Raw genomic sequence first — 14900 nt, 5'->3', positions numbered from 1 at the left:
AAGTGAGATGCATTGGGTTTAATGATCGAGAAAATAAATTATTATATGTACATGGTGTGCACCTACACATAGTCATTTAGAGTTAACTCTTAAACTGGCATTTCTTTAAGTGTCTAAAGAGACTAAATTGGGACACTGTTGCAATAAACAGTGTGGATACTCAGCAATACTACAAGCAGCTGCCTGATAGTTTTCTACAACTGGCCAGCTGAAACAACACTATTGTGGTAGCTATTTTCATCTTTGGCATACTGGTTAGGGAATTGTTCAGATACTGCTGCCAAATTGGCTGTACTTCAGTTGACCCAGTTCCCATAACCTTCATAATGGATTAGACTGAGCTTTTGCTTTTAAAAACAGTGCTCCAAGATCTTTACATTTGTTGTTTAAAAAGAAACTGATGCATTGGCTAATAATTGTTGTGCAAATACCGTAAATGCAAAGAAGGATGAAAAGCATGCTTTCCTTTTGCACTTCCTGCTTCTACAGATCTTGTTAGTATTGTGCTTTTTTAGGAGTATTTAAAAAAATAAACACTTGCCTCTTTCACTTTTGACGCTAACATATTTGATTTGCCGATCATTAAGCCTTTATTTAAAATGCTGCAAAAGAATGCACAGATACTGTATACCAGATTGGATATAAGCCATTTTGTGGGTGTGTTGGGATTATGTTCACTTACAATGTTTGAAATCCTGTTGGTTTCGGCGTCTGATTTTGTTAAATGGATAATCTTTTAATTGTCTTATTCAAGTGATGTTTGATTGAAACTACAACTCTTCACCTACCAGGAAAACTTGGTTTCCTGTTAATCATGCATGGATAATTATGATTAATTAACGAATACTCATTCAACACAAGTGGAGTTTTTATAGTATTGGCTGGGATTTGGGGTGGGAGAGGAAGAGAGAAGACGCAAATGAAATATAATATTTACAGTGCTACTCTTGGCTGAGTTTTAATATAGTAATAGAAGGAGTATTAGATGTGACGCCTCTTACAATCCATTGATACTGTACATCTGCATGTGATCTGAAGACAGCTCCCCATTTCTTCTGACAGTTATAGTCTAACTTGCATCACAGAGTAAATATTTTTGACAAGAAATGGAGATACTTATGGTACCAAATAAAAGAAGTCCAGTGCTGATTCTTCTCTAGCCTCAAGCCCCTTCTGTGGGCTACAGACAATCAAACTCATTAAAACAGTTGCTGAAACAGAGGTTGTATGTGTATACACTAAAGTTCAGCTGGATGTTGTAAATGGAGGTGGGGAAAACCCATGGCAGAACATTATTTACTTTGGTTAAAACTTTTTTTGGATTGTCTTTTATGGTCTTTTTGTCCCCCTTTATGGACTTGTTGCAAATAGATCTAAGAAACTATGTGCAGTTCAACCTGGCATGTGAATTGGCCAAAATCATTAAGTGCATAGGGGACCTCTGGCAAACATAAAAATTGCAGTTCTAATTCTATGTGGACATAGTAACTTCTAATGAGCCCAAAACGCTTTGGATGTTAATTCTTGTTGTTAGGATTTCCTCATCATGGTGTGATATTATTTTATTACACTGTTGGTCAGTCACAAATACATGGTGAATGGGCTAAATTGTAATACAAAGACTTAATTAGCTGAATTCCCTGGTCCTGCATATACTGTGTTTCCATTTGTAGAAAATCTATGAAGAATTGAATTACTTAACTTCTAAATAATAAAAGTGTGGTTCTGTGTTAGTACTTGACCCTTTTTTTTAAAAGTGTCTTATGTATTGAAATGCCTGGATTCAATACCAATACTCACTTTTTTGGGATAGTTTTTGTTTCAATCACCTGCTTCCCATAGCGGGAAGAGAGACACTGATCTAAAGTCTGTTCAGGGGAGCAACTATTTCTTCTCTTGTGGCACTGAGGGTTAGGTACCCTGAAGTGGGTATAGTTGGGTTTCTCATCCATATTGTCAAGTTATGAGATTCAAATCTCTCTACAGTGCTACAGCAACAGAGTTTTTTATAGTGTTGCCATCCCACATTGAAGTAGATAATAGCTGACAAGCTGACTGAATTCACAGGCTTTTTTTAATCATTACATGATTATTAAGGTCAACTGAAATTAATGAATTTTCTCAAGTGATCAACTAAATCTCTCCTCTCCCCCTTCTCCTTGTTACAGTTTCTTATGTCTGGTTGGGCCACAGGTTATTCGTTCCGATGTGACCTTGTTGACTACTCCAGGTCACCTACAGCTCTGAGAGTAAGTAACCAAATGAAGCTAATTGTTATGCTACATTAACTTTATATTTTTGAAATGCTTTTAATGAAAATGCCTTGATGCGTAATGAAGAGTATGTAAGTGACTATAAAGGGTGATGAAAGGGATGTTGGAGGCAACCTGTGCTAGCAAGGTGGTTTGATTTTAAATCAGTGACTTAAATCACCAAGTGGAAGCCTTGATTTAAATCTTCAATATTAATCAACTTTTCTATTTGTTCTTCAGTTGTTTTCTAAAGGTACATTTTCATTGCTTCATGTAACCCTTAAAACATGTTGATTTACAACTAAATAGAACCTTTATGCTAGATTTGATATATCTCTTTCTACCTAGGAGTACATAAGTTTGTAAACAAAACAAGCCCTTTATACATTACATGATGTATTGTGCCATATTTATAAAGCTTGACCTCAAAATCAAATGTTTTTCCCCAGATTGTTTCTTTTTATGGAAAAGCAGCTTTTAACTCAAAGGTTTTGATAGAGACTCATGGATTCAGCATATTTATTTTTTTTTATTCAAATATTTTAAGAAGTTATATGAAGTGTTGACTTGACATATCTTGTGTGACATTCAGATTTCATTAAAATGGTTTATTTAAAAAAAAAATATTTTTATTTATCCAGTGTGTTCGCTTATTCAGTTCAACATTTTAAAGTTCCCTGATGCTGAAAAGGCATTTGTTTTGCTTCCTTGTTTTTAAAGAAAACCAACAAAAATTAGACTGATGTTCTAATGACTTCATTAGACTTGACCCTGTGTATTTTTTGGATTTCTTAGATGGTTCGGACTTGTTGGCTGTACTACTTCTCCAAATTCATTGAATTATTAGACACTGTAAGTATGTAGTGACTCAACTTGGTAAAAATACTGTGATCTCCATAGAGAAAAAAGGACACTGGTGTTTATAGCAGTTGGATCACACAGTAGTTTTACTCTGTTTGCTTACTAATCAGACCTCATATATTCAATCAACAAAATCCGTTAGTAATGGAGAACAGTGAGAGCGGAGAAATGTTTCAGGCATTTCTGTACCACAAACTTTTAAGCATATCTCCCCATTAGTTACAAGGGGAAGTCTCTAAAAATGATAGCATGGTATGTCTCTTTTAAACTGTCCTGGGAAATACTCTGTTAGGGTAGGTGGGCTGGAAACAAGTGCTGGTTATACTTCAAGTCTTCCTCCACTTCCTCCCCAACAACTTTCCATCCTGTTTCTCAAACGTTGGCAGTTAGGGGTATGGCATAGCCGACAGTAGCCACCTGCCTCAATTTAAAGTACCCATCCTGGCAGTCATGAGTAATAACACAATGTTAGCCTGACCACTCTGGACTGTTTCTAAGGCCCAACTCACTAGATCTCCGATCTCCTGTTGGAGGGACCAGGAATGCTGGAAAAGGAAGTTGAGTGACCTTCCTGTCATCTCTACTATCTACTGACTGGTGACCTTGAATTAGTCCTGGACCTGAAAAGTTATTTTCTTCTTCTGAATCTTTCTAGTTGTATAGTTGCCCTTGTGCCTTCTCATTATTTAGGTACCTATATCTCAGCTTCTTTTTAGTTTGATTGTGGAAGTTTAATTGTTTGGAACTTTGGCAACATTCTAACATGTTACTATTGTGCTGCTTAATTTACTGTTTCTAGCCATATGAAAACAGTTTTGTATGTATGTTTTCTCTGTCACATCTGACCACTCTATTCCCCTCTTTCTGGGTGCCATCTTCTATCTGCTCTTGCCATCTGACTCTGCTCTTCTCATTCCCACATTTATTCCCATCTATTGGATTCTGCTTTTAGAATGTTTTTGCCCTTTTCTCCCTTAACAGTTTTCCTCAGCAGATTGATGGACATTTACTATGGCAGCACTATGTCCATAGAGAATATCCACGTTCAACCCTCTCAATACTATCCCACCTTCCTCTTCACATCTTTGGGCAGTTATTGTCTCTGTAGTGCTTTTAACATGTCAAGCGCTAGATAGTCTTTCTTTAGTTACATGATGGTTCTGATTTAATCTTTTCTGCCTTCTGTGTACCTCTTCTGTGCCTTAAATTCAGATCTTTAAATCATCCTGTCTTTTCAGTTGCCTCCGATACTCTTCTCAACCTGTTATACTCAAACTTCAAGAGGTCTAAAATACTCTGGCTGGACAGTTCGGTCCTGGAATTGGGGCCATCTTTCCTGCATCCTCCATCACTTGCACTGGCTTCATAGCCATCCCTGAATGTATTAAGTGCCTTTTCTGGCTTTCAGGACTCTATATGGATTTATTTCATTCAACCCTCTGAGTTCAGATCCACCTCTTCATCCTGCACACTCTCATTCCTAGGTCTTGGCCTCTTAAGTTCCTTCCCAGTAATTAGCCACCATAAAACGGATGTCACTTTGATTTAGATTGCTGCATCTGGAATTGACTTCCTTGCTAAATATGTTGAAAGCCACACTTCTTTTGCTTACAGTTCTTTCTAAACCTTGCCTACATGCTTCACATCAATTCCATTTTGAACTTAATGTTTCTCATTCATAGATCTCAAAGACTTTAAAAAGGTGAATACCATTATAACCCTAATACAGATCAGAAATTGAAGCATGGTGGGGGTACCCGGGCCTGATTTTCAGACCCTCTCTACAGTGATGAAACAGTGAACCAGTATGAATATTTTTTGGAAATATCTTGTATAGACAGTTTTGTAATAGTGTGGATGAAGAGTCCTAGGAGAGGTGGTTGTGGTCTAGTGGCTTGAGCATAGAGCTAGGAGTTGAGACATCTGAACTGATGATTAATCAGAAATGCTGGTCTTCTGCAGCTTGCATTATTTGTAGCAGAAGTTTAGATTATTCAGTGCCTTTGAAAATTAGCCCCTCAATCTGTCACTCAATTTCCACATACATAAAATGAGCATAAGTGCAAAGAATTTTAATGTACTGTATTGAGCAACCTATGTTTGTGCGTACAACTAACTGCAAACTACTTTCACATGTGACTTTTCTAATCTCTTATTCTTAAAACTATTTCAGATCTTTTTTGTTTTGCGAAAGAAAGAGGGCCAGATTACATTCCTGCATGTCTTGCATCACTCAATCATGCCGTGGACCTGGTGGTTTGGAGTCAAATTTGCTGCAGGTAGTCGAGAGCTGAAATGATACTTTATGTGTAGTGGTAAAACCTCCATACTCTAAATGAAAAACATGTTCAAATGGACACCATCAATTAAAAAAAAATTACTTTGTCATAATTTGTATCTACTAGAGTTACAAGCAATGCCCAAAGATTACTGTACCTGAACTAGATTATAAGGGAGGGGGAAATCTTCCAGTTGGCTCATTTGAAAATACTTTGTATACAGTCATTTTCCCCTGTTGCTGGGGGTGGAGGTGGGGGGCAGCTAGGGGCAGAGGGGACGGCATACCAATGGCGGGAGGTTGTGGTTTGTAAAACCCAGCAGGGGAATTATGGGGCAGGTACATTATTGAAACTACTTCAAAAAATAGAAAAGGAGTACTTGTAGCACCTTAGAGACTAACCAATTTATTTGAGCATGAGCTTTCGTGAGCTACAGCTCAAGAGCTCATGCTCAAATAAATTGGTGCCACAAGTACTCCTTTTCTTTTTGCGAATACAGACTAACACGGCTGTTACTCTGAAACCTGTCAAAAAATAGAGTAGATTTCACGTTGACATTGTCCCTTGGAACACACAGATCTAATCAGAGGGTAGAGTTGTTTTTTCATCATTGTTTCTCTCTATAACCTTAATTTTATTTAGAAATTATTTTAGTTTTTGTTGCAACTATTTCTGACTGCCCTTTGGGAGCAGAAATGTAGCCAGAGGTAATGCTGTAACTTTTCCAGAGCTAGTTAGATATAGTGATATTTGTCTGTGAAGGGCCAGCAACGTAAAAGATTTGAAAATTCGGGCCAGATAGCATCCAAATGTTTGGGAACTGGGGAAAACCTTCTGCTGTTTTTCCCTCATCTTGGTCTTTATACTCTCTTGTTACCTTAGCCTTACAAATCCCTCCACTCTCCTCAATAATCTCTCCACAGAGCAGAAATGACAAAAATCCAGAGAGATCCTTGCATAAGACGCTCGTAGAATGCGTGGTCTTTCTAACCTGGGGCTTTACAGTGTAATGGACTGAAGGCTGCATCTTGAGCTAGGAGTATGATTCCCCAGCTTGCATACATATACCTGCAGTAGCTTGATGAGCGCTAGTGCACATATAAATAGTAACCTTACTGCAGCCAGACAGGCAGTGTCGGGCATGGCTTGCCATGAAGAGTATAAGCATTCCTGAAAAGAGTGGGTACATACTAGCTAAACTGTGTTGTTGCTGCCCATCGTACCACAGTGACGCTACTATTTATACTCGTGCTAGCTCTCCTCAAGCTACTGTGAATGTGTACGTGAGCTGGGGAATCATACCCCTTGCTGGTATTGTAGACATAGCCTAAAAAGAGCATACAGCTTGAAACCTGCAGAGAGAATGGAAACCTGGTGGAACCCCTGGTGCTGGATTGTATTCCTAGTGGTGGTGTGTCTGGAAGAGGTTACTAGTTGAAAAATCAGTGGGGACAACAGCAGTACTTGTCTGGACATAGTTTCCTTTTCTGTAACATTTCACCCATTTTCCTTGGCATTGTTTTTTCCCCCTCAGCTTTTGATGCTTAATTGAAGGATTGAACCTTTGCCTACCCGATCCCTCCTGTGTATATTAGTTGCATGCATACAAAAATATGTTCTGAAAGAGGTACAAAAGCTTTGCATGGATTCCATGAAAAGTTGTCTAATGTGCAGTTAGCTAATGAAGGAGACTGCTACATTTTCACTGTATTTTGAGTCCAATTTCTAATATATAAAATATCAGGGTTGGAAGGGACCTCAGGAGGTCATCTAGTCCAACCCCCTGCTCAAAGCAGGACCAATCCGCAACTAAATCATCCCAGCCAGGGCTTTGTCAAGCCTGACCTTAAAAACTTCTAAGGAAGGAGATTCCACCACCTCCCTAGGTAATGCGTTCCAGTGTTTCACCACCCTCCTAGTGAAAAAGTTTTTCCTAATATCCAACCTAAACCTCCCCCAACTGCAACTTGAGACCATTACTCCTCGTTCTGTCATCTGCTACCACTGAGAACAGTCTAGAGCCATCCTCTTTGAAACCCCCTATAAAGAAACTCTCATGTTTTGAACTGCATCCTTTTCCCCAAATCAGTGGTACGGTAGTACTAAAATTGGAATTATCTTCCTCTGCTTACAAATCAGACCATTTTAGATCTGTTAATATAAAACATGTTAATCTGGTATTCCCAGCACTTAACAATCGTCGCCTCCCCCCCCCACCAAAAAAAAATTACATTACCCGTACTGTTAATTTCCTGCTCTTTAGTTGGGCTTCAGAACCATGTACCAGCTGTGCACTTGTTCCAGGACAAGGCACCTCAGACTTAAATCTCCTCTGTAGTAATCTGGCAAATGCTTTCCACAAAGTGAGAGATCCATTTTGGCTTGAGTCAGTAATATTCCCTCATGTAATCTTAGCGTATTGTGTTTCTTTCTCAAAGCTTTATTGCCTGTCTTTAAACTAATCTTTCCAAATGTTCTCTTTGATGCCGTAAAATAATTTCCAAGAATTTCAGTACAACTGATGTTTATCTTGTATTTCATTTCCTAGTTGTTTCTTTCCTTTAAATAATGGCATTATGTTGTCTACTGCCCAGCCTTCTGAACTTGTTCTGACTCCAAATCATCCAAATGAGTTTGTGAAGAGATGGGGATCTTCTCCTTCTTAGGACTTGACATACAGAATTGAAAACCATTTTTGTGCAGTGACTTTCTTGTGTAACAGTATTTTTGTAATGTCTAGGTAGCTGCTTTTTCCTAACGTAACTCATTTTGAGGCTTCTTCCATGAAGTTTCACTATGCGACCAAAAAAAGTAAATGCGTTAGTCTCAGAAAAGCAGTCAAATTGTTTGGGAATATGTGACCTAGAAACACAACTTTTTAGAGAGAATTTGCCATTGAAACTGATGATGGTCATTTGTGGAGGGGGAAAGCTCCACTAACTGCTCTAATCAGTACTAAAAGAAACATTTAGATTTTAAAATTAAGGCTAGTTCAAACTGGCTTTGATATCTAACTGGGCTTCCAACCAAATTTATTTTTTTGCTAAGTTTTTTCATGGACTTCTCACCTGGAAATGGAGAATGTTTTGTATTTGAATTTCCACCAAATAATCAAAATGCTTTTCTCTCTGTCTCTCTCCCAACCATTTTTTGACCAGCTATATTTAAAACTCAGTTCACTTCTTAAATATTACTCCTATGGCTAAGATAATTTAACCCTATTGGAAACTGAGCAGGAGAGAGGGTTCTGGAGAAGGAAATATCTGCATGGATCCCCTCAATGACAACAAGTTCCTTTATTATCATTCTGTTTAATGGGTTTGGTCCCAAACTTGAGGGTTGCGTGGGCAGCTACGGTCACATACATTGAGGTCCCACACCTCTGCCCCTTGGGTCTTCCCTGGTCCTGGGAACATGGATGCTCTGGAGCTGCCCCCAGCTTTTTTAATAAAACCCTTCAAAAACGGACTTCAACAAGAAACTGCAGAACTAGAATTAATTTGCAAACTGGACACCATCAAATTAGGCATGAATAAAGACTGGGAATAGCTGGGTCACTACAAAAAATAATTTTCTCTCTGATACTCACACCTTCTTGTCAACTGTTTGGGAATGGGCCACATCCATAGGATTGAATTGGCCTCGTTAGCACTACAAAAAGTAATGTTCCCCTTCTTGTCAACTGTTGGGAATGGGCCACATTCACTCTAATTGAATTGGCCTCGTTAGCACTGACCCGACCCCCTCTTGGTAAGACAACTCCCATCTTTTCATGTGCTGTACATTTATACCTGCTTACTGTATTTTCCACTCCATGCATCTGATGAAGTGGGTTACAGCCCATGAAAGCTTATGTCCTAATAAATTTGTTAGTCTCTAAGGTGCCACAAGGACTCCTTGTTGTCCCCAGAGAGTGACTCAAAAGAATAGAGACTAGAGCCTTGAGCTGTAGTACTTTTACTAGGAACCTCTAAGGGCTAGAGGATTGCTACATGGTTGCAGCCCCTGGACTCATGAAAAGCCAATCATGGGATCTAGAAAAGAGGTAGAGCAGGAGGTGTGATGCTGCAGAGGTGTTTGAGTCCCCTTCATGTAACACACTAACAAAAAACTTACTTGCATTCAGTTACACTAATTAGACTTTTATTACAGCTTTGGAAAATTGATTTTAAAACATTGCAGCATTTTACTAGGGTATTGGCTAAAATATTTACATAAGCATTTGCTGAGAAAAGAGGGAACTGCTGAAATCCTTCAGAGTTGGTGACTACAGAGCTTAACTTGAATCTTTCTATTTTATGTGCTAGTGAAAGTTGGAGACCCCTCCAAATAGAGCCTCATGCTTTTATCTAGTTTTCTACTTAATTAACGCAAGGCAAAAACCTTGTTTGGTAGCTAGATACAGGGTTGGGTTTTTTTAGGATCACTGGTGTAACAATCTTGGACTATTTTTATTATTCTACAGGTGGGTTAGGAACATTCCATGCTCTGTTAAACTGTGTTGTGCACGTCATCATGTACAGCTACTATGGACTCTGTTCACTGGGACCAGCCTATTATAAATACCTGTGGTGGAAAAAACACATGACAACTATACAGCTTGTGAGTATTGTGTCTGAGCCAGACTTTTTGCAGTTAGTCAAGCTGTATGTGAGTGAGTTTTTAATGTCACTTCTATGAACATGGTTAAGAATTATTTTTACAATGGCACAGAAGAGTTTTACCTTCATTTTTCAACTGAGCTCAGCAGAAATCATGAGACCAGTCAACTGTGTAAATAAAATCTGTTGACCTGTTTTCCAGAGGTTCTGAGAACCCACAGTTCTCTCTGAAGTCAGTAGGAGTTGTAGGTACTCAGTGTATTTAATTGCTTTGTACTCTAAGTGTATTGATAAAGAACTATTTGTCCATTTAAGAACTGTTGGAGTATGGACTTACACTAGGAACAAAGTGTTTTTTTAAAAAAATTTGCAAAACAGTATTAAATAGAGTAACAGTTTAAATTTAAAAACAAAAGGTTACAAGGACTATTTCTTAGGATTTATCTTACTTTAAAGTAAGGTAAACATTTGGGTCTACAGAAGTTGATGATATCTCTTTTAATTTGGATTTGGCCTTCTGAAGAAATAACTGAATTATCTCAAGCATTTTTATCATAGCTATTGTAATTGTGCATTATGATTTTCATATGAAAATCTTTTTCTTAAAAAACCCTTCTAGATTCTGTGCCTCAATATTATTTGGCCCTGAGTTCTCCAAATAAATCAGCGTGTGGAAAGGGGAAAGCAAGTAAACGTTTTTTTTTAACCATTATTAACTTGGTTACCTTTTAAATTTCTTTTGGCTGCCATTTTGCTCTTGCACTGAACAAGAGTACCCCACTGATATTCTGTTCCATTTTATATACTTTAGACGTTACCATTTTTGTTTCTTCTCTAAACTGAACAGATGTAATCCCTAACTATTAAAATCTTGTATAGGAAGAGAAGTTTGTTTATGCCTCTGCTCAATGGCCTAATACTTTTAGTTTACCACATTATCATGCAAGTAGTCAGTGGGACTAGTCAACTTAAGGGGTGGCAGAATCAATCCCTCTGAGAATATGCCACCTTGTAAATAGCTCCAGCCAGGCCTTTCCCTCTGTTTTTTTTTTTATCAAGAGAATGACTGTTAGGGAGAGTTCCTTCCCTGGTCTCCCTGATATGGATCTGCTCCCCTATCCTTGCACCATGATAATGTTTATAACTTAAACAAAAACAAAAAGTTACTTCATCAAAAAAACACCTCTCCCTGGCCAAGTAGGAGAGTGGAGTTTTGCAGGACTACACAAATTCTATTTCTCACCAACCTTCTCTTTTTGTGTGTGCGCACATTATGCTGATAACTATTTAAACTTCTCTCAAGTATATCTTTTTACATTTTTAAACCTGTAATTCATAACTGAGCATATTTTTCCTTGTCTGTTTCCTCCAGGTTCAGTTTCTTATGGTTACAGTTCACATAGGACAAATCTACTTTATGGATGATTGTCCATACCAGTATCCAGTTTTCATATTCATTATTTGGCTCTATGGCTCTGTGTTTTTAATCCTGTTTCTCCACTTCTGGTATCATGCTTACACAAGGGGCCAGAGACCACCAAAGACTATGAAAAACGGAATCAGCAAAAGCAAAGATCACTGAAGCAATGTCTCATCTATATGAATGTGTACATCTCAGATTAGTAACTTGTACTACTTGACAATCAAGATATTTAGATGCACACTACAATGTGTACATTTTATATGTTTTTCCAAAACAAAGAGCTTGTATTTTTACAATAAGTTATTTGGGTTTCTGATGTTGCAGAGGGGTGCGGGAGGGGTAATTTTCTGGTTAAAGATTTGCAGGTTTTCAGCAACTTGCTGCACGTATCTAAAGAAATTTTTCTCTTTGTGCCTAGAAGAAATGAATATTTAATTGCATTCTTACAGGTGAGATGCATATAAATAAAAAGATCTTCTTTAAGAAAATGTTATAAGTACAGAATACTTTGAGCACTAAGAAAGGGTATAAAGAGCATTCATTTTAATATCATAAGATGTTGAAACTATATTTTAATTTTATTAAAATAATGAAAAATCATTGTTACATGCATAACTTACAGAGACTAAAACACATTGTTAATATAGTTAATACCTGTAAACATTCATATTTTTGTACAAACTGTACCATATTAAAGAATGTAAGTTAAATAAAACCTTGGCAGATTAGAATGTGTTTTTTAAAAAAGATGGATTTTTGGATTATAATCTGTTTTTTACTAAAATGATTTAAGTTAATGAACTTTTAAAAATGTTTGCTGTTAGTTAATTGAACATTATAATTATAAAAACTGTCTCTTGATTTAACATCCCAGTCAAAAAAATAGTGATTGATTCATTGAAGTAGAATAATATTCAAAATTGTCTGTGGATGTATTTTGATATCAGCAAATAGGAATGTTTTTACTGGGAAAAACACCATGCAATTCAACAACCAAAACCTTACTACATTTTTAGAACAGGTTTTGTGTAAAATACAAATGGCAGTTTCATTACTTTATTTTGCTGTATTCTTTCTCCTTTCCACTGCCTGTGGAAATGAATGGTGCCTAATGAGAAATTGTTTTGTATAATTCATGGTTAAGTTTCTCTGTTAATAGCACTAGTGCCTTGTTTTTGCCCTGTGGTACTAAATGAACTGTCTAAAGAGATTAGAAACTACACAGTTTTATGGAGAGGGAGAAAGGACAGATGATTGTGTAGTATAGTTAACTCTGAACTATGCAGAATGAACTGATAAGGTATCTCCAGGGACTGGTCAGGGAGACATGTCAGCTGGCTTAGTAGCAATTTATAGGACCTAGAGCTATATGCAGATAGTATCTCTCTACTTCCGTGAGATGGTCAAGGAATGACTGTATTATGCAGAACTAAACTAGGAGCTATATTCTGCCTTGAGATGCACACCATACAGCATTGATTTGTTTTTGTGACAACTCCCGCAAGTGATGGGTTGAAATCTATCTTGTACTCTGCTCTGATCTGCTGGAGTTGTGATGTTCTCTAACATGTCTTCTGACCCACCTGTTTGTATTAGTGTTTGAAGAACTCCAAAAAGGCATGTCTTGTTGTTATATGGACATGATTACCACAATAGTGTTGCAAGTGACTTCTTATAAAATAACATATCTGAGTCTTCCTTATTGAACTAATAAACCGAGATTTGCTTCTTGTCTTTCTGCCTTGTATCCCTACAATGTTAAAGTGGCATGTGGGGACTTAGTTGCTAATTGAGGACTATTAGACATACATTTCTAATACTGTTTTCTTGTAACAAAATAGATCACAATGCTGCAGTGCTTAGTTTGAATTTCTTCACTAATTTTATGTTCATCTGTGTAAAAGACCTAATACCCCAATAAGCTGTTTTTTAATAACATGATGAAAAAACTCCATCAGTTGTTTTGAAATACTGTAATAAGATATTAAAGAACTAAGATTTAAACCTATCTTCCAGCATATAGTTATTAATCTTTTAAATTAGTGTTTTATAACTCATATTTCCAAACTTGCTGGGTGAGTGAAGTTTTGATTTACTGTTTTGGTGGATTTTTTTTTTTTTTTTAAGCCCTTCATCTTGCACAAACTAGATGAATTGGCAAACAAATCTTGGGGAAGACCAAGATACACATTTGTGTTAGCACTGCCCATCTTTCTATGAGAGTAATGTATGTACAGCCACTATTTACATGGAATACCAAGTTTCCAAAAATTACTCCTCATGCCTGTTAATTCCTAGAAAAAATTTTCAGGCGCTGGTGGAGGTGGGGAAAGGGAAATAAAGCTACATTTTCCTTCTGTGTATGTGTGGTAAGGAGAGGTTGCTACTGCTTAGCTTTCTTACAGTAAAAGCCTTGCTTGGTAGCTAGACACCTGAAGAGCAAACATCCTCTACTTCAATAATTTCTTATCCACATACTGGATTATTTTTCCATATCTTATGTGGCCAGACTTTGTAGCCAGCCTCTTTGCCCCAGGAAGTCCTATTTAACCAGCAAACACAAGAATAGGTAGACAATAAGAAAAGAATGTTGCTGACCTATTTCTGGAAGGTGAGTAGTGATGCATAAAATAATCCTATCTCCTTCATGGTGTACACACTTGGCTCACCCCTAAGCAAGAGCAGAGGCAACTTCAGTTTCACAAGTCCTTTGGCCTACTTCTCTCCACCTCAAAGTTGTTGAAAGTAAACATCTGAGTTGGTAACAGTTGAAGGGGAACTCATCCTTTCAGAGGGGTGGTCCTGACTCATCCTATAGGTTTGTATGTATGTGCAGTATGTTGTAATAGTTTAAGTTATTAAATCAAATTATTCTCAAATTCACTACAGTGCACAAAACCCTTTTGGCCACTCAAAACTATAGAGCCTGATGTAGCATTTTTAGTGACTCTCCTCTTTAATAACTAGACAGGCTTCTCCCTAAGTCCAATACATTTTTGTATAAAATGAATCAGTTTGTCTCTGTGCCCAAACCATGCTTGGAAAAACTCAGACCCACTCTCTATTATGTTTTAGGTCAGAATAAGTGGGTAGAGAAAATGGAACAATCAGTATGAATGGGTGTCTATTGTTACTGAGGGAAATTTGGTTTGAGTCTTGTTTCAAAGGTTTAGCTGAGGTATTAGAGCCCTCTGCTGGATGAAACTCTAACTTTAGGAGTTTCCTGAAAACCTAGTGCTCGCACTGTCTGTACTACATAGTGTACATGACATCTTCACTTTATAAAATAGTGGCTAAAATCCATTCCCAAAGCAGGATTAATGTCTTATTGGGAAAGGCGCTTTCTAGACATATATGAAGACCAAGCTCTTGTGCTGAAGAGTTTGCAAACTTGTCTAGATAACGTCCAAATAGGGAAGTGAGAGAAAGAACAAGTAAAACAATACTGTTCATTAGTGAAGCTAAGCAAGGCGTGTTTTAGGGT

General features: G+C 37.4%; 1 protein-coding gene across 8 annotated transcripts in view; it reads left to right on the top strand.

Moving 5' to 3' along the window:
• ELOVL7 (ELOVL fatty acid elongase 7) overlaps positions 1-13424 on the top strand; it is a 51780-nt gene extending 38356 nt beyond the window's left edge. For all 8 annotated transcript variants that reach the window (XM_048851344.2, XM_048851345.2, XM_048851340.2 and 5 more), the window contains 5 exons: positions 2169-2249; positions 3048-3104; positions 5287-5392; positions 9858-9994; positions 11366-13424. In XM_048851344.2, coding sequence (XP_048707301.1) covers positions 2169-2249; positions 3048-3104; positions 5287-5392; positions 9858-9994; positions 11366-11575 — 591 coding nt within the window. In that variant the 3' untranslated portion in view covers positions 11576-13424. The remainder of the gene's footprint in view (positions 1-2168; positions 2250-3047; positions 3105-5286; positions 5393-9857; positions 9995-11365) is intronic.
• Positions 13425-14900: the final 1476 nt, after the last annotated feature.

This window comes from Caretta caretta, chromosome 5 (assembly GCF_965140235.1).
Source record: "Caretta caretta isolate rCarCar2 chromosome 5, rCarCar1.hap1, whole genome shotgun sequence".
Taxonomy (NCBI): Eukaryota; Metazoa; Chordata; order Testudines; family Cheloniidae; genus Caretta; species Caretta caretta.
This window is presented reverse-complemented; position numbering and strand designations above follow the sequence as displayed.